The 25,248-nt window shown below is 41.9% G+C and overlaps 1 protein-coding gene across 1 annotated transcript; it reads left to right on the top strand.

The window, feature by feature from the left end:
- The first annotated feature begins 597 nt into the window (after positions 1 to 597).
- Positions 598 to 24,378, top strand: ACAP1 (ArfGAP with coiled-coil, ankyrin repeat and PH domains 1). The gene is made up of 22 exons (XM_044672919.1): positions 598 to 883; positions 1,519 to 1,576; positions 2,714 to 2,833; positions 3,800 to 3,853; positions 3,940 to 3,998; positions 4,408 to 4,591; positions 4,977 to 5,021; positions 5,849 to 5,944; positions 6,461 to 6,535; positions 6,647 to 6,756; positions 7,179 to 7,230; positions 7,399 to 7,499; positions 8,152 to 8,269; positions 9,340 to 9,557; positions 10,987 to 11,056; positions 11,221 to 11,315; positions 11,559 to 11,731; positions 12,466 to 12,638; positions 21,341 to 21,450; positions 21,587 to 21,697; positions 23,790 to 23,839; positions 24,007 to 24,378. Exons 1-22 carry the CDS (start codon positions 831 to 833, stop codon positions 24,105 to 24,107), a joined length of 2,226 nt encoding a protein of 741 aa, XP_044528854.1. The 5' UTR covers positions 598 to 830; the 3' UTR covers positions 24,108 to 24,378.
- Positions 24,379 to 25,248: the final 870 nt, after the last annotated feature.

Raw genomic sequence — 25,248 nt, 5'->3', positions numbered from 1 at the left:
CTTGCATTCTACGCCCCTGCCCCATCCCCAATAACTCTCCCTAACCCTAACCCCCCATAAATTCCCCCCATCACCCAGATGAGACACTTCGTCTACGCTGGAGTCAGGAGGAGGACGCTGTTCAGTGGAAGATGTAGCCGACTTAGGAAACTGGGGAAGAGAGGGAGGGGGAGACACTACAGATACCCCCACTTCTCCAGTCTGTGACCACCCAGAGATGGACAATAAAGGACAACAAAAAAAAGGAGTCGAGTCCAGGTGCATGGGATTCAATGGATGGATGGGTCCTAGGCAATAAGGAAATGAGTAGGAAAAGAGAGAAGTAGGGGAAGGGAAAGCATGGGTTGATACAAAAGAATCCAGGAAGTGAAATAATAAGGCACATTCATATTCTACTGGATGTGAATCTGGGATGTAAAGTAAGAACATGAAGTTGGAAATTCTGGAAACAAAACAGACTCGTAGGAGAAATTATGGGAGTAGTAGAAAACAAGGGATGGGAATGAAGGACATAGAGGCCTAGGGACTTGAGGAAGGAAGCATCATGATGGGGCAGACACCCAAGAAGGGGAGGGATCATTACTCTGATCTCAGACCTCCTCCACCAGTCTCAGGCCCCACCTTCTGCCACTCCCAGTCAGTCCTGACAACGGAGGGTGTCTTTCATTTGCCACCCCTTTCCCCTGGGGTGAGAAGACCTCCCGTAGAAATAAACGCTTTTTCTCCTTAAACTCTTATATCATCCCCTTCCTCCTCTCTGGGGGTGAGCCTTCTTTACATTTCCACTTCCACCCCAGAGAGAATTAGCTCTCTTCTCCACAGCACCCAAGATGACTGTCAAACTTGACTTTGAGGAGTGTCTAAAGGATTCCCCCCGATTCCGGTAAGTGCATATGGTTGTAGGGTGGTGCTTAGGGTGAAGAGGATGCTGGAAGTTGGGGGCAAAAATAGCAAGTGATCTCCTGCATCCTTTTCTGGACATCTTAGTTCATGTAAACAGGGCTGAAAACGGAAGAGGATGGAGGTCAAAATGGGGGCTTCCTCAACTCTGACAGTACACCCAATGGGCCCCATGTGTCTGTCCCTGCCTACCCAATCTCCATAACAGTCATTCTTCTTTCTTCTCTCTGACTCCCCCTCCCCCTATCACCTGCTTTCCGGGGAGGTTATGAATTTCCTGTCCTTACCACATCCACCACCCTCTTGATCCTTCCGGCTAATAGCCTTACCCACTGTCTGCTAAAACACCAGAGGTTTCTCTTTAGCCTTCTTCAGACTCTACTACAGAGTACAAAAACTTCTTCCAGATCACTAAGCCCATAATTCCAATTTTTACAAAGAGGGAAAGTGATTCACTTAAAAGTCACACAGAGAGGAAATAGCAGAGATCTCAAGTTATAGGATGTCAAATCTAGGCCTCTTTCCTTGTCCATCCTTTCTTAACTCCCCATAGCACATCTGTGATGGTTGGTAGAATGTGAAGCCAGGCCTTAAATTTCACGACCTCTTCCTTCCTAGGGCTTCCGTTGAGTCTGTGGAATCTGCTGTATCAGAATTGGAAAATCGTCTGGAGAAGGTGATCTCGGAGTCAGAAGATAGGAAATTGAGACATAGGAAGCAGAATAGAAGATAGAGGGAGGGAAGATCTAGGGAAGAAGGGAAGGCAGTGCAACAAGTGTTTACTGAGCACTTTGTACTTAGTGCCAAGCTAAGACAGGGATCTCCCCCTCCCCCAAAGCTCACATTTCTGAAACTCTTTAAAATTTATAAAATGCTTCCCTTTTCAACACTGTGAAATAGTCTGGCATAATTGTTATCCTTGTTTTACAAATGGGGAAAACGAGGTCTAAAGAGGTTAAGCCATTTGCTAAGTAATCCAGAGACTAGAAACCCTTGGCTTCCAACTCTTTTTTTTTTTTTAAACCCTTACTTGTTGTCTTAGTATCAATTAGTATCAATTCTAAGATAGAGGAATAGCAAGAGCTAGGCAATTGGGGGTAAGTGGCTTGCCCAGGGTCACACAGCTAGGAAATATTTGAGGCCAAATTTGGGTTTCTAACTCATATATCCAGTGTTCTTCAATTAAAAAAAAATAGTCAGTGCAGCTAGGGGATAAAACTCCAGACCTGGAGTCAAGAAGACCCAAGTTCAAATATGGCTTCAGATACTTCTTAACTGTGTGACACTTGGCAAGTCATAACCATAACCTTCCATCTTGGAGTTGTTATTAAGACAGAAAATAAGGGTTTTGGTTTGTTTGTTTTTGAGTCTCTGCTTTCTGAGAAACTTATTGCTTTTTTTAGGGAGATATGAGATCTTAATCATGAAACTTAGAAAATAATAAGATAGTATCAGTGCTCTCTAGAAGTTCAGAGGAGAGAGATCCTTGTAGACCAAGAGTAGGCTGGGAAGGCTTCTTGTTGGGAATCAAAGCTGTGCTTTGAAAAGAAGATAGAATTTTGGTGAGGGAAGACAGAATGGGAAGAAAGTTGAAAATGATGTAAACAAAAGCCAAGCTCTCAGTGAATATGCAAAGTTAAAATATGCAAGGAGCTTGGCCTAGTTGCCAAATCATGGGATAAATAAGAGTGAGTGGTGGTGAGATCTGAGGGAAAATGGGGAGGTGAAGAAGCATAGCCTAAAGGTGTCTCTTAAGTTAGAAAACAGATTTGGGGGGCCCTGAGTTATGACCCATTTTTCCCTTGTTCCCCAGCTCCTCAAGCTCAGTTCTAGCCTACTGGAAAGCGGTCGACATTATCTTACTTCTTTTCGAGCCTTCATCAGTGGCATCCAGGAACTCTCAAACCTGGGTCCCCCAGAGCCTATGATGACTGTAAGTCCCACAGGCTAGGCATTAGAAGGGAAGGAGAAATGGAAAGCCTAGAACTCTAGCTCACATTTTCTTTTCAGAGAACAGTTTTCATGGGAGCAAAAGAGGTGGGGAAGGGGAAGGAAAAGCCAAAGAAGTGGGCAGTAGAGGCTTTTGAAAATGGGAGGAAAGGAAGAACAGTCAAGGAGTAGTTAAAGGAGGAAGACTTAGAAAAGGAGAGAAGTCAGAGAGAAGAGGGTTTTAATCAATGCAGAGTTTATTTAAGGAATGAGGTTTTAGGAAATGATGAACACAGTGAACATAATCCCAGAATTGTAAATATTGTTGAAAGACACCTCAGAGATCTAGGACAAAGTTTTCTATATTAACTTGAACACACATCACTTTGGAATTTAGAAGTATACTATAAATGGTAGATAACCTTACCTTGGAGTCAAATGGAAATTTGGGGCCAAAATAGAAAAAAAATTGCCAGTCATATTTGTTTCAAATTTTTCATATTTAGCAATTTTAATGAGAGATATTGCTAGGAATAGCACTTCCTTAAGGAGGAACTCTAGTGTTCTGCAGAACTCAATTTTAAAAATGCTAATCTAATTCTAGGGCATCTAAGTGGTGCATTGGATAGAGCACCAGGCCTTGAGTCAGGAAGATTTGAATTTAAATCTTCACTCAGATACTAGCTATATGACTCTGGGCAAGTCATTTAATACTGTTTGCCTCAGTTTCCTCATCTGAAAAATGAGCTAGAAGTGGCAATGGCAAGCCACACTAATATCTTTGCCAAGAAAACTCCAAACTGGGATCATAAAGAGTTGGACATGACTGAACAAATCTAATTCTATTCCTCCCCTGTTTAAATACAAATTTATTAGATTTGGAAAGGAAGGGCAAGGGGCAGGGGCAGAGTGGTATGGTGACAAGTACTAGGGATGTACCTCACTGGGGTCTCATTTTATTCCCTTTTAGGAGTGCCTGGACAAATTTACTGAGAGCCTGAGTCACAAAATCAACTGCCATGAAGTGAGTCGGATTGATGAAGGTGGAATGGGGGATCTTTTTTCTTTTTAAAATAGCATTTCAGGTCCTAATCATCTGCTCTCTACCAGGATCTCTTGAATGCCACCCAACAGACCCTAAAACAACAGATCCAGAGTTTTGTGAAGGAGTAAGGTTTTTTGTTTTTTTGTTGTTTTTTTTGTTTTGTTTTTTAAACATCTAAGTCTTCTCTTTCCTTTATCTCCTTTTCCCCCAACTCCTCAGGGAAGTCTTCTACTCTTTGAAAGGAAGATCAAGAACACCCCCAAATTCAAGGAAGTGGGGCATAGTCTCATATTCTCTCCATTCTTTAGCCTCCAAAGCTAGATATCATTTATCTCATAGCCTCCACACCCAGCCCCAAATTTTGAAGGAGAGATAAGGCTTCCATCTCTCATTCACATCCCAGAAGTCTCAGGTTTGGAATCTTATTGTATAAGTTTGGGAGTGTATGAAGAAGGCTCTTCTAACCTTAATTACACTATGATTTCTTTTGAGAGGATATGGTAAGAATTTTAGATCCCTCATTTCTCTCTTAGGAGTCTCCGTGGTTTCTGGGAAGCCCGAAGAGAATTTTGGAAAGGAGCAGAATACCTGGAAGCAGCTCTCAACCACAATGCTGAAGTCCCTCGTCGACGGGCACACGAGGCAGAAGAAGCAATGGCTGCACTGAAGATAGCCAGAGCAGGCTACCAAGGGCGGGCACTGGACTATGTGCTGCAGGTGACACCCCTTCCTCCCACCAGTCTGATTTTGGGGATCAGCAATGCTGCAGTCCTTCCCAATATTCTAGAGCAGGAGCTTGAGAATGTGAGAGGCATGAAAGATATTGAAGATATGAGGACTAAGGGGAAATCCTGGGAGAGTCACACAGTCTTCAGTAGCTAGGTGGGGTGACTCTTGGTCAAGCCATATCCCATCTATGGGCCTCAGTTTCTTCAATTGAGGAGAAGGTTGAATTTTCCAAAGCCATTCTGGCCATGACACTCTATGATTCTGTGTTTGTGGGATGGTTCTGGGGATTAGAAAATCTACAATCTTCCCCTCCTCCCCACCCCCTGACCAAATACTCTTGAGTTGTCAGGAGGATTGGCCTTGTCTTCCTTAGATCAATGTGATCCAGGACAAGAGGAAGTTTGACATCATGGAGTTTGTAAGTTCGGGCAATAGGGCTTTGGGAGTATGGTAGTGGGAGAGATAGGGAACAGATAGGTGAAAGATGGAGGAAAACTCTTTGTGTGAGAACAAACATCCTCCTGATAGAGAATAGCAACAGAACAATAAAAAAAAAACAGACAGAAGAAAAGCAAAGAGCTGTCAACTCATACCAAGCTCTTCTCTCCTGGCCCCCTTGCATCCCTGTATCAGGGACCTAGTGATACAAATATCTTTTGCTGATCTTGTGATTCAGAGTTCTCATTGCCCAGACCTTCAGTCTTCTTTCTCTGACATCTTGGGCAACTTCCCCCCCCAAAAAAAAAACCAACAAACCAAAATGTTCCCAGAGGCAGGGAATACCCATCCAAGTAAATAAAATCCACAAAGCTATACTGTTCCATTAAAAGTTTCTCTTTAGCTCTCTAGCTCTTCTCAATCTGCTTAGGGAACATCAACTCAAGATGTTTTGACTCCATATTTTATTTTATTTTATTTTATTTTTTAAAAACCTTTACCTTCCTTCTTATTGGTTCCAGTGGTAAGGGCTAGGCAATGGGGGTCAAGTGACTTGCCCAGGAAGCAAGCTAGGAAGTATCTGAGGCCAGATTTGAACCTAGTACCTCCCGCTCTAAACCTGGCTCTCAATCCACTGAGCCTCCCAGCTGCCCCCTGACTCCATGTTTTATAAGCCATCCACCAACAACATCAGGATAGGAAAAAGGATAGTGTCTTGATTAGGGCTATTGGTAGGAAGCCATTGCCATGATTCCTTAATTGTGCATTTTTTCCTCTTCCCCGCCCCCCCCACTCCCCACCCCCAAGGTACTTCGATTGGTAGAAGCTCAGGCAATATACTTCCAGCTGGGTCATGAAGAACTGAGTGGGCTAGGAGTCTACCACAAAGAGCTGGGGGCCCAGGTGAGGAATACCTGGGGTGGTGGGTAAGGTAGGGTTAAAAAGATGAGGGTAGGGGCAGCTGGATGACTCCATGATAGAGAGCCAGGCCTGGAGATGGGAGGTCCTGGGTTCAAGTTTTACCTCAGACACTTCCTATCTGTGTGGCCCTAGACAAGTCACTTAACCCCATTTGCTTAGTTTTTACCTCTCTTTTGCCTTAGTGTTGATTTGAAGACAGAAGGCATGGGTTTAAAAAAAAAAAGATTATGGTAGAGGAAAGTTTCTTTTTTGGGGAGGTGTAGAGGAGAAGTTTCAAGAGTGAATATAAGAGACTTGGATGTAACTGGGGCAGGGGGACATGTACAAAAGTAACTGAAACTAGAGAAATGTGTGTTAGATATTTTTATGGGGCTGCAATGGCAAAAGTCCTCTTTCCAACCTTTCTTCCCTCTCCATCCTCATTTTTACCCCCCATCCCCAGGGATGATGGGAATTGGTGGCTCTAACTGTGATACTTCTCTCCCCCACTACTTACAGTTGCACAAGCTTGTCCTGGAGTCTGCACGGGAAAAAAGAGACATGGAGCAGAGACACGTGTTGCTGAAGGAGCAAGTGAGTCCCTAAGGGAAACGAGCAAGAATCAAGTTGGAGATCCAGGTGGAATGGGGTGGGGAATGTTTCTAGTCCTGGCCAGACATCCTGTTTTATGTTTGGTTTCTCCAGGAGCTAAGTGGAGAAGAACCAGAACCAGGCCTAAGGGAAGGACCAGGGGGGTTGGTGATGGAAGGACACCTCTTTAAAAGGGCCAGTAATGCCTTCAAGACATGGAGCAGGTAAGGTCACAGCTACCACTTTCCTTCCCCCAATTCCCATCCTTTTACACATGCATTGAACTCCCCAAATTCTTTTCCCACTGACTCCTGGTCCCTCTTTAGCCCTCCCCCTAGAATAAGGAATATTGGTGATCTTTAAAGGCCTCTCCAATTCTGACTTTCAATGATTCTTTGATATTAACTTTGTCAGAGTGATTTTACCCATGCCATGCTTAATTCTTCCCCTTATACAGGTAAGTGGGTTGTCTCCAGCCCCTCTTCTCCTGCTTCCAGTATTTCCCCATTGTTCAGGTGTATTAAATTGAAAAAAAAAACAAGCTTATATTTTTCCACTTCTTAGTCCTCCCCCAGTTTTCTCCTCACCCTTCCCATTTTTCTCCATCATATACTCACCCCAGCTCACTCAAAGTTCCCCATCCTAGGCGCTGGTTCACCATTCAGAAGAACCAGCTGGTTTATCAAAAGAGATACAAAGTGAGTAGTGGTGATTGGGGACCTAAAATACACAGGGGTTCCTGAAAGGGAGGGGTAGAGATGTGAAGGGTAGGGATTGGCTTGATTCATGTGTCCTTGGTGTCAGGATGAGTAGAAGGGGTGCTAAAGTTGGCTGGCAGGCCAAATACCTACCTCTACATCCCTTAGGACCCCATGACTGTGGTTGTGGATGACCTTCGTCTGTGTACAGTGAAACTCTGCCCTGACTCTGAGAGAAGATTCTGCTTTGAAGTTGTCTCTCCCACCAAGTAAAGGGGATAGGGAATATGGGGTGTGTGTGTGTGTGTGTGTGTGTGTGTATAGGGTGTGGAGGAAAACTTAAGGAAGAGGGTTTGTCCTGAAGTGTCCCCCCCCTTCAGACTCCCAGGTCTCTTAAATACACCCACTCATCAGGGTTACTTGTGTACCTGCCCTGTCCCAACCTTCCCTCCCCATTAGCCTGAGTTTGGGCTCTTACTAGTGATGTCACCTTACTCAGCTTCCTTTAAAGGAAAAAGGAGATAATATTTGTATTGTTCAATTCACTGAAATATCACGTGGAGAGGCCTTTGTAAACTAAATATGAGGTGGCATGCTCATGAGCAGCTAGGTGGTGCAGTGGATAAAACACTGGACTTAGAATCAGGAAGACTCATCTTCCCAAGTTCAGAGCTGGCCTCGGAGACTTTTATTAGCTGGGTGATCCTGGGCAAGTCATTTAACTCTGTTTGCTCTCTCAGTTTCTTCATCTTCAAAATAAGCTGGAGAAAATGGCAAACTTCCAGTATCTTTGCTCCAAAAAATCCTAATTGGGGTCCGGAAGAGTCAGACATGACTGAATGACAATCATCCCCAGTTCTGTTTCTACTTCTACATACTGCCTCTGTAATCTTTTTCTTTGTTCACTCCCCAACCCCCCAGGTCCTGCTTCCTCCAGGCTGACTCAGAGCAGCTTCTACAGCTTTGGGTTAGTGCTGTTCAAAGCAGCATCGCCACTGCCTTCAGCCAGGCACAGGAGGAAAGAGACTCTCTGGGCCAGGTAGGTAGCCAGGGGCATGACAGTGAGGAGAAACATGATATTATGCATTAGAAAAAAACTCTGGATTCCAAGTTAAAGGATCTAGGTTTGAATCCTTGCTCATTTCACTTAATAGCTGTGTGACATTCAGCAAGTTAATTCCTCTTCTATCTCATCTATAAAATGGAAATTGTCCTGTTGGCAGATAGTACCCCCCCACCCCCACCCCCAGAAGCTACACCAGGTTACAGGCAGTCTGTGGGTATGGCATCACCTCAAGCTCATTACCATTGAAACTCATGGATCTTTAGCAATGTGTTTCCTTTTACCAGGCCAAACAGAAGGTACATGTTATTTCAAAGCAAAAAACATTGAATCTAAAAGCTAGGTGGCACAGTGGTTAGTGCTGGGCCTGGAGTCAGCAAAGACTCATCTTCTTGAGGTCAAATGTGGCCACAGATACTTACAAGCTGTGTAACTCTGGTGGTTGTTGTTCAGTTGCTTCAGTTGTACCTGACTCTTTGTGACTCCATTGGGTTTTTCTTGACAAAGATACTAAAGTAGTTTGCCATTTCCTTCTCTGGCTCCTTTTACAGATAAGGAAACTGAGGCAAACAGGATTAAGTGACTTGCCATGGGGCACACAAGCTAGTAAGTGTCTGAATCCAGATTTTTTTTTCTGGTCCAGCAGCTATTCCTAGGGCTCCATTTTATCCAACTGAAAATACTGGGGAGATTACCTTCACCTATCCCTTCCCCAAGTCATGCCCATGATGTTTTATGCAATTCATTGGGTCTATGATCATTGTCCTTTGTTGATCATTACTTTTCTATCCTGAATTCTGGTCAGCACATGAAAAACCTTTGGTCTCTAGGTAGGCCATAGATTTCTAACCTCCAATTGTTCTGTCTCACCTGAAGGCTTTTTGTAAGCCTTAAAAGTCTACATAAATGTGAGTCACTGTTATTCATCTAGGGCGAGGAGAGTCTGGGAAGGAAGTGGGGGAGTCTAACTAGTCTTAATCTATCAATTAGTCATAAACCCCCTTTGGGTTTGGTGGGGTGACTCCTAAGGTATCTTTTTCCTGCAGGGCCCCTCTCACTCAGCCCCAGGCTTTGCCTCCACCCTGGCTTGTGGAGGAGCATCCAGAGGGATAGGCCGAGCATCTGGTGTGGCAGGACAAGTGGCAGCCCAGGTGCAGAGTGTGGAGGGGAATGCCCAGTGCTGTGATTGCCGGGAACCTGCACCAGAATGGGCGAGCATCAATCTTGGCGTGACCCTCTGTATCCAGTGCTCTGGAATTCACAGGTTTCAACCCTTAGTGCCTCAAAATTTCTCTCTAGAATATCTTCCAAAGATTCCCTTCCTCTCAGTATCCCCTCCCTACCCTCAACAAATTTCTTGGTTCTCTAGACTATGGAAGATCCTGTTTACTAAGCCCTCAAATTCTTTATATGAATCCTTTGGAACCTCTACCCCAGCTCCTTGGTCTCTTGGGCCAATGACCGACCTACAGCACTCCCTAGGATCATAAAGCCATAGGATGTCAAATATGGAAAGAACTTTGAGGTCATTTAGCCTATAATTACCCTAACCAGTTTGGCTTCACAGCAACTGGAAACTTGAAATCTGTAGACAATTCAAAAATGCTGTTCTGGTTGGAAGAATTTGAAAGTTTGGACTATAGCAGGGCTGAAGAGGGAGAGGTCAGGGAAATGGTAAAATAAAATAGAGGCCATTGAGCCCAGTTTTTGTTTTTGTACAAAAAATGGCTACATGTAAAAAATGTGTTAGATACAAGAATTTCACATTTAATATTTTAGAGGGAAAAGATCACTGGCATAGACATATTTTTACAGAGCTCCCATTCACATCACAGAGAACACCAGCATTCCAAAGAACACAAGGAAATGCTGATCTTGTCCAACCCCCTCATTTTACAGAGGAAGAAATTGAGGCCCAGAGATGCCCTACCCCTATTCATTTTCCCTCTAGGGCTTAATGCTTCCCTTACTCCCCACCTCATTTCCCCATCCTCAGTCTCTCCATCTTCTCCATCTGTTTTTCTTTATTTGCCTATCTACCTCTTCTCCAGAGTGAGAGCTGGGGGCAGGAAAATTCTTCCTAAACAAGGTCATTAGGTAAACAGGAACTTCACCCCACAGGTTATGAGTCAGAGCCAAGAAAGAAAGGAACATGGTGATTGGAAAAGAGCCTAATTCTCCTAAAGAGAAGAGGAGAAAAAGAATAATGTGAAATGAAATAATAGCAGCATTTGATGAGGGTTAACTTAAATCTGAGTTTGGCTATCACTGTCCTGTCTCAATTTCAGAACAATTCACCAGACTTTGGTTATGGACCTACTATGTGCAAAAAGCTCAATGCTAGGGGCTAAGGGGAGACTCAAAGAGGAGAAAAATAGAGGCTCTATCTCTGAGGATATTAGAGTTTATCTAGCAAGGAAGATCATAAAAGGGTACATAGTATGATTTTCCCTGGTTTCCAAAGTTATAGTGGCCTTTTCCAAATAATTTCTTAGCACAAGGCACTGGTGCCAAGGCTTGAAGGAGGCTTAATCTTCATAGCTGGTCATATCCCAAGAGGCTCAGATTTAGAAATGTATAATAAAAGTTTAGCAGTGTCTAGACACACAGCTCAGTGGGCTGTCAGTCTAACCCTATTTTTAAGGCAGAAAAAACTCAATGGCTCTACTCTGATCTCTGTCTCTCCTATACAGGAGCCTAGGGGTTCATTTCTCCAAAGTCCGATCTCTGACCCTTGATTCCTGGGAGCCTGAACTGGTGAAGGTGATTTCAACTAGAAGAAATTTGGAGTGGTAGTGGGGTGACAAGCAGAGGGCCAAGGAAGCCTTCAGGAACTTGGGGAAATGTGTGTGTGTGTGTGTGGGGGGCGTTGGTCATACCAGTTATTTCATGCCTATATTCTCCATTGCCTCCACCATTTCATGAAGCTAATGTGTGAATTGGGGAATGTTGTCATCAACCAGATCTATGAAGCTCGAATACAGGATATGTCTGTGAAGAAACCTGGACCAACCTGTTCCCGGTAAAGGGGTTGGTGGGTGTGAAGACAAAAAAGGGAGTAAACAGATATAGGAAATAGAGTTTTAGTTGCCTGGGACTGAGTGACCCTGGTAAGTGAGAATTGATGTACTAAAGATTTGGATAAGAATAGGGATCCTTAGAAAGGAAGATATTTGAGATTAGGAGCCCTAGGATTAGAAGGAAAAATTACCCTGTTTGCCAGCCTTCCTTCATCCATTATACTATCCCCTACTCTCCCAATTAGGCAGGAGAAGGAGGCATGGATTCATGCCAAATATGTGGAGAAGAAATTTTTGACCAAGCTGCCTGTGGTCAAAGGACGAAAAGTGGGACGAGGCTACCCCCGAGGGCAGCCTCCATTGCCGCCCCCTAAACCCCAGCTTCAACCCCGACCAGGGAACATAGGGGCCAAACCAGGTATGTACACAAATCAAACCAGAAGGAAATTTCTAGATATTCTTGGAGAAGGTGGGTTTCAATCTGTTGCTGTGGATACTATAAAGAGACTAATATTAGTAATGTTCAGTGTTGATTATCTAAATAGGGGCAATGAAATTATAATGCCAAAACAATGGGAGAAAAGTTCAGAACTGTATAACTGAGTTACATTGTACATCCTATTTAGACTGTAAAGACTAGAAACTACTAGGAGGAGGGAGGTACCATACTATAGACCAGGGTGAGATGGGAGCACTTGTGGAAAAGACTGTGTTTGCTTGAGTTTGAGAGAATGGATCAAGCATAAAAAGTTTGAGCAAAGACAGAGGAGTGAACATGGTCATTGACTTCTGAAAGAATGAGGCTAGCCTCACAGGATCAGAAGAAGATAAGGTTAGAGAGATCCTCAGAGCTCAGAAGATCCTTAAAACTAGATTCTGGAGTTGCGGTAGGGTCATGCAATCTAGGCCCTTGCCTCTATACCCAACATTTGGTGCATCCTATAAACGCGAGTTTGGTGTAATCTATAAACATGAATTTAGGAATTTTTTTTGAACTTTGAACATCCTCTCTCCTACTACCTTAAGGGGCTCTCCTCCTTTCCCCATAATTTAGCCAGGATCTTCCTTCATACACTGTTATTTCCAGGTCAGGGCATGGAGGGCCAGGGGCAAGGGATATATCCCTTACACTAATGGTTAAACCCCCAACAGCACTTCCTTCTGGTGAATCGGGGTGCTTACACCCAGGAGCCTTGCTATTCTGGGCTGCTGGGCCATCCCCATCTCTTCCCACCATGGCTGATGCCCTTGCCCATGGAGCCGATGTCAACTGGGTAAATGGGGCACAAGAAAATGCAACCCCTCTCATCCAGGCCACATCTGCGGTGAGAAGATCCTTGATTCCTTCCCTTCTGCCTGAACTCTCATTTTCTTTTATTCCACCCAACTCCATCTCTATTTTGATCCCATCTCCCTTTGCCTCCTGTTTGGCTCTGTTTCGCCCAGACATTTTTTGCCTTCCTGCCTCCAGCTCAGCTCCTCCCTTATCTCCTTTGAAAAGAGAAAGGAGAGATCTAGATGAAGTGTTCTGTAAATAGAAGTAGGGGGGAGGAAGGAATAAGTCTTTATATAATATAGCACCTACTATGTACCAGGCACTGTGCTAAGCACTTTGTAAATATTATCTCATTTTATTCCCACAAGAACCCTGGGAGGTAGGTGCTATTATTATGCCCATTTTATAGAAGAGGAAACTAAAGCAGACAGAAGTAAAGTGATTTGCCCAGGGTCACACAGCCAGGAAGTATCTGAAGCTGGATTTGAACCCAGTACAGACTCTATCCACTGGACTACCTAGAACTGGAACCAAATTGTTCAAGACCTGAAATGCCAAGCTGAGAAGTTTGTGTTTTGACCTTAAAATAATAGGGAACCCCTATAAATTTTTGAACACAAAAGCCTTAGTCAGATCTGTGTTTTAGGAAGATTATTTTGGTAACTGTGAAGGGTGGATTGGAGGGAGGAGAAATTGGAAAGAGGGACCACCAGGTAGTTAGCAGCCTAATACAATAGTCCAGGTGAGAGATCATGAAGGCTTGAACCAGGATGGTTGCAATGAAGACAAAAAAAAGAATTTATGGAAGTGGGGGTGGGGAAGAAAATAATAATAATAATAATAGCTAAGAGTTGTGTAGCATATACTATATACCAGACACTGTGCTAAATGCTTTATAGTTGTTATCTTATTTGATCCTGACAACTATCCTGGGAGATAGATGCTATTAAAATATCCCATTTTACAGATGAGGAAATTGAAGCAAAGAGAGTGACTTGCCTAGGTCACAGAGCTAGTAAGACTAAGAGTTAAACTCAGGTCTTCCTGTCTCCAAGCCTGGCACTCTCTCCACTTCACCCACCTTGCCTGCCTTAGGAAAGGGGAACAAACATTTATTAAATGCCTCCTATGTGCCAGGCACTGCACCAAATTGTTACATCTCATTTGGTCCTCCCATCAATCCTGGGGAGGAGGTAGGCATGTGAGGAACATCAAAGATGACTAAGGTTTTGAGCCTGGCTAACTGTGAAAGATACTGGTACTATCTATAGTAATGGAAAAGTTTGAAGAAGGATTAGATTTAGGGAGGAAATGCTAAGCTCAGTTTCAAAATGCTGAGTTTGAGGTGTTCCTGGGACAGCCAGGTGAATTGTCCCATAGTCAGACAGCTGTTGATGAATGCATGAGTTGCAAATGGAAAGGAGAAATGATGGTTGGCTGGATTCCTTTGGGAGTGTCTCCCACATAGAGGCTATCCTTAAACCTTTGATGTAACATAGAGAAAAAAGAGGCAGAACTTTGGGGAACACCCAAGGGAGCAGCAGGAGGAGAAAGTTAAACCAGTGAGGAAGGCCAAGAAGGTGTGGTCAAAGAGGAGAAGCCAATGTTTTGGAAACCCAGGGTGGGGAAGAGAGTATCCAGGAGGAGAGGGGACCATTAAGTGTTGCCTGCTACAGAAAGGTCAAGGCAGATGAAAACTGAGAAAAGACAGAGTTTTAGCAAGTAAGAAGGTACTGAGAACTTCAGAGAGTAATTTGAAAGTTATGGTTAGAAGCCAGGCTGAAGAGAGGAAATAAAGTCAGGAAATACAGCCTGCTGGTTTTTTGTTTTTTTTTTTTTTGCTTTTGACAAGTTTTGTTTCAATACATGGTATACTACATTACCCCACGGAGCTTATAATGTAAGATTCCTGAAAACAATTTTTTTAAAGGTTCAAATGAAATGCTCCTGCCCTACATATGCATTTAATAATTTTCCCTATGTTACAACAAAGAGGTGAATACATTATAAATTAGTTCCAATATTGTCATCTAGTGTTTTTGAATTTTTTTTTTTAATTTTAAACCCTTAACTTCTGTGTATTGACTTATAGGTGGAAGATTGGTAAGGGTAGGCAATGGGGGTCAAGTGACTTGCCCAGGGTCACACAGCTGGGAAGTGTCTGAGGCCAGATTTGAACCTAGGACCTCTGGTCTCTAGGCCTGACTCTCAATCCACTGAGCTACCCAGCTGCCCCCTTTTTAAAATAGTTTTAAATATTTCATTTCAATAGTAATGATATCTATGGTTCTTTTGTTTCTTTTGCCTACTTTGCCTACTCTGTGTCACCTCATTTGTTTTTAGATTTGCCATATTCAGTTTTCCTTACGATTCAGTAACGTTAATACCATTGTATTCAAATATCTTGATATGTTCAACTCTTCCCTATTTCCCCATGTTTTGTTTCTAATCAATGCTATCACAAATAGTGCTACTCTGAATTTTTTCATAGAGATTTGTCCATAATCTCCTTAAGGTAATTGACCCAATGGTGAAATCACAGAATCAAAGAATTTGAACAATCCTTTTAACTTTTCTTGTTTTCGCTAAGTTGTGTTCCAAAATAGTTGAACTAATTTTTATGATCATCATTTGTTTTGACCATTTTTACCACCAGCCAATCAGGTGATGTTCTTGCTTTCCCATGTCCCTACAAATTCTGAATTTTTCCATCTCTGAAATCTTTGTTCAATGCGTATGTAGTGATACCTCAGGATATCATGTCAGGGTGCTACCTCCAGGTAATACAATCTGTTTTAATATATATGTGCCTATTATCAATGTTGAGAACATTTTAAAATTAAAATTTTTAAATTAAAAATTTATTTTCTTTCCCTCTCACCACTGCCCCTATTAATAGAAAAAGAAAATTAAAATCCTTGTAATAAATATGTATAAATCAAAAAACCCAAATTCCTGAATTGGTCATGTCAAAAAATATGTCTCAATCTGCATCCTGAATCTATCTCCTCTTTTAGGAGGTAAGGGGTCATGTTTCATCATCTAGCATCATAGTTAGTCAGAATTCTTAAGCTTTTTAAAGTTTTGTCTTTATGAGGTTTTTATAGAAGTTATTCTTCTGGTACTGCTAATTTCACATTGCAATCTGTTCGTACAAGTCTTCTTAAGTGTCTCTGAAGCCATGCCCTTCATTTTCTTACAGCACAAAAATATTGTATTACATTTTATATCATAATCTGTTCAGCCATTTCCTAATTGAAAGGGTACCCCTTCAGTTTCAAGTTCCTTGCTACCACAAGAAAATAGCTGCTAGGAAGATTTTTTTCATATATTCGAGTCTTTTTCCTCTTCTCATGATCTCTTTGAATTAGATGGTCATTGATTGCTTCTTCTTTTAACCCTTAACCTTCTGTCTTAGTAAACTGACAGAAAGGGCAAAGGGTAGGCAATCAGAGTTGTGATTTGTCCAGGACCATGCAGCTAGGAAGTGTCTGAAGCCAAAACACAGGTCCTCTCAACTCCAGCCTTGTCTTCTATCCATTGTACTCCCTCACTGCTCCTGCATTTCTTCTTTTAAGAGCTGCATGTTAATATTCTTTGACCACTTAATGAATGGCTTTTGTAGATTTGTGTCAATTTCCATTTAGATTTTGGATCTTAGATTTTGTCAGAAATGTTTGTACAAAGATTTTTTTTCCAATTTATACGTTTTCTTATTTTAGCTGGATATATTTAATTTGTGCAAAAGCCATTTTTATATAAGCCAAGTAATTTCTATAAATCTGTTGAAGGAATAAACAAAAAAGAGAAAAGAGGGTGCATGATAATTGTCTTCAAGTATTTAAAAGGCATTTGAGAATGGAATTAGAAGGAGTGTGCATAAATTATGAGATCAATTTAAGCTTGATAGCTAGAAAAACTTTCTAATGGTTAGAGCTATCCCAAAGTTGAAAAGATAGCCCTTATCTTGAGAAAAGGTGTTGGTTATCCACACTTAACAGATCTTCAAGCGGAAGGCTAGGTGATCTTTTATTATCAAAGAGTAAGGATTATATTCATATATGGGTTGGACTATATTGCCACTGAGATCTCTTTCAACTCTCTGTGATTATGATATATACCTTTGGAGGGAAGGCCAGTGTTACTAAACTTTATTGAAGTGAAGAATGAAGTTTCTTTTTTTTCTTTTCTTATTATTTTAAATTTCATTTAAAATTTTTTCCAAGGTTACGTGATTAATGTTTTTTCTTTCCCCACCTTCCTGGAGTTGACAAGCAATTCCACTGGGATATATATATATAAAATCACTCAAGACCTATTTCCATGTTCATTTTTATAATAGAGTAATCCTTTAAAACCAAAATCCAAAACAAGTGATAAATCTTATGTTTTCTTCTGGATTTCTACTCCCACAGTTCTTTCTCTAGATGTGGATAGCATTCTTTCTCATAAGTCTCTCAGAATTGTCCTGGATCATTGTATTATTAGTAGCAAAGTCAATTACATTTGATCATCCCGAAGTGTTTCAGTTACTATGTATAATATTCTCTTGGTTCTGCTTATTTTACTCTGTATTGTTTCATATAGGTCTTTCCCCCTTATAGAAATCAATCAATTCATCATTCCTTATAGCACAGTAGTATTCCATCACAATCATATACCACAATTTGTTCAGCAATTGCTCATTCAAGGGACATCCCCTCATTTTCCAATTTTTTTATCACCACAAAAAGTGCAGCTATAAATATTTTTGTACAAACATATCCTTTCCCATTAAAAAAAATCTCTTTGGGATATAAACCTAGTAGTGGATTGCTGGATCAAAGAGCATGCATTCTTTTAAAGCCCTTTGGGCATAATTCCAAATTGCCTTCCAGGCTCAATTCAGGAGCAATGCTTTAGTGTCCCAATTTTGCCACATATCCTCCAACATTTATTATTTTCCTTTACTGTCATATTGGCCACTCTGCTAGTTGTAAAGTATTACCTCAGAATTGTTTTGATTTGCACTTCTGTAATCAGGAGGGATTTAGAACATTTTTTTCATATGATTATTGATGGTTTTGATATTGAAAGAAGTTTCTGATCAATGTGATAAGTTCCTTAAATCACTCGTTAAAATTCCCAGAGAACTCTTCTGGTTCCCTTTGACTTGAGACTAATTTCAAGATAGTTGAACTGAGAGTCTCAGAATGAGTCACTTATAGTAATAACTGCCCCTCTCTCTGGTCCAGCTCATATCTGTTTTCATTCTCTGTTTCTTTTTTTCTTTCATCTGGTCTATATGAACCCAGAGTCATGGGGGTCTGGGGATTATATATGCTTTTGGTCCTCTCTTTTTTTCATTTGCTTAATACAAGTGCTATAGGATAAATTTTTTCTTTTAAGAATTCCTTTAGCTATATCCTATACATTTTGAAATATAATCTCAAAAATTTTTTTTGTTGTTTCTGTGACTGTCTTTGACCCCCACTGTTTAGAGTGTCAGATGTAAAAAAAATCTCCATTTAAGTCTGTTAATTTTGTTCATATTTCCTTTAGTTGATCACATCTTATTGTGCTGTGCTCTATAAAAGAAGTGTTTAAGATTTCTTTCTGCATTTATTTGAGATTTTTGTGCCCCAGCCCATACTCAGTTTTTTATATGTTGCCTGAAATATATGTATATTTTCTAAGATTCCCATTCAGAAGTCTCCATCATTGTACTATTTTAATTTTTCCAACATTTTATTTAACTTTTTACTATCTGTTTCCCTTGTTGTTATAGTTGCCATATCCAAAATTATGATCACAATTCCTCTCCTATTTGAATTCAACTTTAACATAATAGATTTTGCTTTAGTCTTTCATTTTGAATATACATGGATCTTTCTGCTTTAAGTTTATTTCTTGGAAGTAGGAAATTGTGGGATTTGTTTTCTAATCAATTCTCCTTCTCTCTATTAATACATTCAGCTCATTTAAGGTTATAAATATTTTGTTTTCCCTTCATTAAATTGTATTTTTCTCCTTTTATTAGTAACAAGGTACAATAATACTTTTTTTAAAGTGTACAACCAGCATAAATAATAAAATTTATCTTAATATTGTATAACATATATAGTAATACAGTAACAATGCATATGTACAGCAGTTTAGCAACAATGTACAGTAATCTTTATACTTACAGGAGCATTACCTATCTTCCACCTACAGCAGAACTAAGGAGTATATATAATCTTTTTTTTCTCTTTCTTCTGATAAGGTTGTTTTAGGAATTTCTCTCTCTGTCTCTCTCCTCTCTCTCTCTCTCCCTCTCTGTCTCTCCTCTCTCTCTCTCTCTCACACACACACACATCTTTTTGTTCAATTAAGATTAATTTGTTGTGTACTATTATAAAAATATTTCACTTATTTCACAAGCTAGGGAATATGATAGCTGAGAACTCTCAATAACATAACACAAAGCCATTATTATAACTTTGTTTATAGGAATGGACCAATTTCAATATTGAAAATTATTTGCTTTATTCCCACATACAGAATTTCCACTGGGAATATGAGAATTTGGATTATATAGGTCACCAGATGAAAAGGAAAAGCACCTTCTATTTGCTATGCAAGTATTTAGGCTAACAACAAAACATCAAATATATGACTGGTTTTAATTTATCTGATAAATAAATCCAAGGAATTCATACCTGAACCCTTAAATTATCAAGACAACTCTTCTTTCCCCCTACTTGGCTCTCTACCTTGCCCCCAGGAACTTTTGACCTATAAAACAGATTAGATAGGAGCAAGGAGAAAATGGATTACTGGACAAATACTGCTCCCTGCTTTGATGGGCCTCTACTTTCCCAGAGATTTATTCAATACTTTAGACTTCTAAGGTCAAAGCCCCTGCAGTCCACATGACTCATAGTAAAAGACAAGGTCAAGAGTCTGCTTGTATTTGATGTGGTTTGTTGTTGCTCCAACTTTCCACAGTTGTGGCAAAAAGCAGGTCTTCAGTTTAGTCAAGGCAAGTAAAAAGAACAATGGATTTTAAGTCAGAGGACCAGATTCAAATTTTACTCCAGTTACCTAATTCCTGTATGATCCTAAGAAACTTACTTAACATATCTGGGCTTGTATCCTCATTTGTCCATGAGAAAGTTGAACCAAAAGACCTGATAAGATCACTTCTAGCTCTAAATCTATGCTCTTATGAAGTCTTGTCATTCTACCTCTGCTTCTTGTTCATGTTCCTAAAACTCCTGGTTTGGTTTAGGAACAAGATTTTCTCCATTTTACCTGTTGTCATGCCTGTAGCCATAGAATTGTAAAGGACCTTGGCCAGAGAGTCAAGGTTCTCTACATTTGTGGAACCCCTTGGTTCTCACAGCTTGTCAGGGAAACACAAAAGAGAAAAAAGGGAAGAAACGTTTGAGACAGCCTTTATTTATAACTTGTACTCAAGCCTAGGCTTTGTTATTAAGTGTCACCTGCATGGTCAATTTGCATTTCAAAGGCCCTTCCCAGTTCTGGATTTCTCAGCAGGAAAGAATTACATTTTCTGACCTCTCTGAAGAGCATTTCTTCTCATTATGAGTATACTCCATTTTGTAAGCTGTAATTTTTGGTGTATAGATCAATTTCCTTTATATTTCAGTATATCATTCAATATTTAAAAAAAAATCAAGATTCTAGATCTAAAATTGAGTAGGACTTCAGAAGCCATTGAGTCCAGCCTCCTTCATTTTATAGATAAACTGAGGCCCAGAAAGATTAATTGACTTGTCCAAGGTCTCACATGTAATAAGCATAAGAGAAGCAGGCAGGTTTTGAACCCAGGCCCTCTGACTCCAGAGTTAACACTCTTTATTCTATACTACTCCATTCTCTTGTCTTCAGGACTTCAGGGCATCTCTTTTACGTGAAAGGTTCCTAGACAACAGTTTTTGTTGTCTCCCCAAGCTCTGTCCTCTAGTTCTGTTACTTTTGTTTACACGGATATCTGGTTATCCTCTGGTGTTTTCAAGTGTAGCTTCCTTTCCTCCAGCATCAGTCCTCTCTTTTCTCCTCAAGAACCTTCTCTGTCTCCACCAATGTCTCCTTTACAATACAAAGCATAATATAGAAATGTCTACTAGGTAGTGATCAGGACAAATGATATATTCCCTGCCTTCCCACCCGCCAAGTTCCCAGAAGTTTATATTCACCTAGGAAGATACCACATATACATGGGTAAATACAAAGCTGGGGTGAGAAAAGGCATTAAAAACTGGAAGGAGCAGGAAGAGTCATGAAGGAGGTGACAAATGAGCTGATCCTTAAAGGGAAAGGGGAGGATTTGAGAGAGAAAGAATTAGTGTTTAGTAGGGAGAGCATGGAAGGCATGGAAGATGAACTGGTAGAATTGCACGGAGGAGGGACAGTTAAGTGGCTCAGTGGATTGAGAGCCAGGCCTGGAGACAGGTAGACCCCGAGTTCAAATCTGACCACAGATACTTCTTAGCTGTGTTGACTCTGGGTAAGTCACTTAACTCTCATTGCCTTGGGAGCGCTCTTATGCCTTGCAACAAATACTTAGTATTGATTCTAAGATGGAAGGTAAGGGTTTGAAAAAGAGAAACGTATGGAGGCAAGAAATGCCATAACAAATTCTGAATACACTGGCAGTCCAACCTTTCCCCAGCTTCTCCTCCTCTGCCCCCTTCCCCAGACCCTACTTCATCTGTTCCTTCTCTAATGTCATTCTTTTTTACTCTTTGACTTTTCTTTTTTCAGAACTCCCTACTTGCCTGTGAATTTCTCCTACAGAATGGAGCCAGTGTGAACCAGGCAGATAGCATGGGGAGGAGCCCCCTCCACCATGCCACTATCCTCGGCCATACTGGGTATAAACTAGGATGCCTGGGTCCCCAAGGGAGGAAAGAAAAGATGGAAGGGAGGGGACAGCCAAGAAATGGCTGGGGTGGGAGGTTAAGAGTAGGGCAAAGGATGATCCCACATCCATTGTTTCCTTTCTTTAAGCTTGGCTTGTCTGTTCCTGAAGCGGGGGGCAGATCTGGGAGCTCTGGACTCTGAAGGGAAAGACCCTCTGACCATTGCCATGGACACAGCCAATGCAGATATCGTCACTCTGTGAGTCCTATGAAGAGGAGGATGAGTATCTGGGAAGGGGCTTGGGAAACAGGAGCAAAAGGAAGATTACTGGGATGGAGCCTGAAAAGGAGTAGAATTAAAGTTTAAAGATGCTGAGAACCCAGGAAGGCAGAGTTTTGTTGTTTTTTTTGTTTTGTTTTGTTTTAATTTTAAACCCTTAACTTCTGTGTATTGGCTCCTAGGTGGAAGAGTGGTAAGGGCGGACAATGGGGGTCAAGTGACTTGCCCAGGGTCACACAGCTGGGAAGTGGCTGAGGCTGGATTCGAACCTAGGACCTCCCGTCTCTAGGCCTGGCTCCCAATCCACTGAGCTATCCAGCTGCCCCGAAGGCAGAGTTTTGAAGAAAGGGGGAACCATTAAGAGGGAAAGATGGAACGGAGGGGCATAGTGTTGTTCAGTAAACAAGCAAGAGCCTCCTATAACATCAGAAATGCTACAGTATACAAAGCCCTTCAGGGAGAAGTTTGGGGGCATGGTGGTAAAAATGGAGCAAAGCTAGGAGGAGGCAGCTTAAAGATCATCATGTACCCCCCTACCTAACAGCTGAAGAAATGGGCCCAAAACTGTTCAGTGGGGCCCAGGTCCTTTCACCCAATTCTAGTTTTTTCTGTGATGAGGAAGGCATTATCTCTGTATTCACAGAGCTGTTTGGGTTACTGAGAATAGGTGACATTATCCTTAGTCTCATAGGTAAGGAACTCGGAAAACTGAAATGATTTACCCAACCAGGACTAAGAACCCAGGTCTCCTGACTCCAAAGTATAGTTTCCCACATACAAAACTGGAAGGAAAATAAATGCTCTAGGGTTTCAAAAGAGGGATAAATCACTCCTAGTTTTGGAGAGAGGGAAGACTTCTGAAGAATATAATATTTACAGTAAATCTTGAGGGACAGCTTAGTAGCCAGGCCTGGAGTCAGGAAGACCTGGGTTCAAACCTGGCCTCAGAAACTTCCTAGCTATGTGATCTTCTGTCCTAGGACTTCCATCTAGGACTTTTGTCCTAGAATTGATACTAAGACTGAAGGTAAGGGTTTAAAAAAATAATGTGGGCCTTGGATGGTGACTAGGAGTTCAATTAATAGAAACATAAGAGAAGAAAACATCAGGCAAATGAGAGCCTGGGCACAGAGATAGGAAGGATTTGTGAGAGAAATGAATTTATGTGCAATAGATTATAAAGCTGGAAAGGTAGTTTAGGGACTGATTATTAGGGGCCTAGAATGCCAGGCTGTGCAGCTGAGAATTTATTCATGAAACTGGGAAGCTATTGCAAGTTTTGGGGTAGAGCAGTGACTTCTTTTTTTTTTTTTTTTTTTTTTTTTTTTTTTTTTTTTTTACCCTTGTACTTCGGTGTATTGTCTCATAGGTGGAAGATTGGTAAGGGTGGGCAATGGGGGTCAAGTGACTTGCCCAGGGTCACACAGCTGGGAAGTGGCTGAGGCCGGGTTTGAACCTAGGACCTCCTGTCTCTAGGCCTGACTCTCACTCCACTGAGCTACCCAGCTGCCCCGAGCAGTGACTTCTTTCTCTCTTGGCTTTAGGAAACTTATTCTGAACCCAGTGTGGAAGATAAAGAGGCTTGAGAAAGGAGTTAGGAGATTATTATAGTAGCTCAGGCCCAAGCTAAGTAGATCAAGAACTAAGGGGTGCCAATAAACTTGTAAAGACAGTTAACTGGAGGCAGCTACAGGACTTAGCAATTTATTGGTTGGGGGGGAGGGTAGGGAGGGGTAGAAAGGAAGATATTGAAATAATACAGGGGTTACTAAATGGAAAGGTTGTTTCAGAAGGAGCTGCTTTCAGGAATAATTCAATTTTGGACCTGTTATCTTTTGGGTGGAGGGGGGATTGTTCAAACAGCTGAAAGGACAGGAATGCAGGTATATAAGACAGGCAATGGATGTGGGGGAGTCAAGAACATTGGATGGGACAGAACCCAGCTCAGGGAAGGGAGCAGGTACTGAGGAAGGCAAAGGAGTATGGGACCGCTTGGGCATGTGGTCTGAGTGATGAATAGAACAGGAGATAAGGCCGGGATGAACACAAATTCCTTCCCTTCTTGCCTCAGGTTACGTTTGGCAAAGATGAGAGAGGTTGAAGTGGCCCAAGGGCAGGCAGGTGAGCGGTCTAACCCCCAGAACTATGTGTCCTTCTCCTTTGGATCCTATTCCCTTTATGAATCTAGGCTCACAGCTGCCTAGCCCCTGAATGTCCCCAACTCTTCTCCTCAGAAAACCCAAAGCCCTTCAGCTTCCAACTTCTCTCTTCCCTCCCATTTCCCTTAGGAGATGAGACATATCTGGACATTTTCCGAGACTTCTCCCTCATGGCTTCTGATGATCCAGAGAAGCTGAGCCGAAGAAGCCATGATCTCCACACCCTCTGAACTGGAGCACTTAGACCCCCAATCTTCCCTTGGAATCATTCACTTAAAAATGATTTCTCAGCTACCAATATGTCTCCACTGTACTGGTGTAGAGGTGTGGATTGAGAGAGAGATAGAAGTGGAGGGGGGGAAAAACCTACAAAAAGCTAAGGGATTTGGGGCAGATTTCAGGGACTCTAGGCATAGCTAGCTCAGGATGTTTCAGAAGACCCTTAGTTCTGGGGTGAAACATGTAAGAGTATTTTTAAAAAATAAAAGCCTCATCCTTCCATCTTAGAATCAATACTGTGTGGTTCCAAGGCAGAAGACAGGTAAGTGCTAGGCAATGGTCAAGTGATTTGCTTCAGGGTCACCAATTAGGAAGTATCTGAGATAGAACTTGAACCCAGGATCTCTGGTCTCTAGGCCTAGCTCTTAATCCACTGAGCCACCTAGCTGCCCCCAAGCATATAGACTTGATGAAAGGTTAGCCAGAAGAGCAGTCAATCCTTCCCTCCTGTATGGGTGAGCCTTCCCTACCTCTTAGGGGTAGAGGGGAACCCAACTGACCCAGGAATCTGGCCCCAGCTTTCTTTTTCCATAGGTTGGGACATTTTTCCTATTCCTCTCAAATCTTGACCCCCCCCCCCCCAAAGGGGGCCACGGAAAGGAGGCCAATTATTTCCAGGGAGAGTTTCAAGGCTGAGGTTCCCTGTCTCTCTGACCCCACCCTCCCAAGATACCCGGAATGTGATGTCTCAGCGACTCTGTCTGCAGGAATTCCGAGTTCTTTTCCTCCCCCCCCCCCCCCCCGGAATTTTCCCGGAGCCCAGGCTATTAGCTTCAGTCCACTGCAATCTAAAACCTCTGGCTCTTTAGAACCTTAGGAGTAGGGGACGTCTGGGCGCCTTGGACTCAGGTGTCCCTAGGCAGCCCGAGATGCTTTCAGTGTTAGTGGCCCAAGCCCCAGGCTCAAAGTAGGAAGGAATCACTGTCGGGGCCATTCAGGCATCCATCCTAAGCAACCCTTAGTAAGAGTAATAGTCCCCTTGCACAACTTCGGAGCGAGCTAATCCTCTTTGTTGGAAGACCCTCTAATGTCGGGAAACCTCCACCCCCAGAAAGTCATTGCCTCCCTTGGAGAGAGTTAAGGAAGTCTTCC

Source organism: Gracilinanus agilis, chromosome 4 (genome assembly GCF_016433145.1).
Source record: "Gracilinanus agilis isolate LMUSP501 chromosome 4, AgileGrace, whole genome shotgun sequence".
Taxonomy (NCBI): domain Eukaryota; kingdom Metazoa; phylum Chordata; class Mammalia; order Didelphimorphia; family Didelphidae; genus Gracilinanus; species Gracilinanus agilis.
The sequence above is the reverse complement of the archived record's forward strand: the minus strand, read 5'-3'. Positions and strand labels throughout refer to the sequence as shown.

Excerpts from the sequence above, each read along its gene's own strand:
- ACAP1 (XM_044672919.1), top strand. The coding sequence starts at position 831 with ATGACTGTCAAACTTGACTTTGAGGAGTGTCTAAAGGATTCCCCCCGA. Across the intron at positions 5,945-6,460 it reads ACAAAGAGCTGGGGGCCCAG|TTGCACAAGCTTGTCCTGGA; the intron begins GTGAGGAATACC and ends CACTACTTACAG. Across the intron at positions 11,316-11,558 it reads CCTGGACCAACCTGTTCCCG|GCAGGAGAAGGAGGCATGGA; the intron begins GTAAAGGGGTTG and ends TCTCCCAATTAG.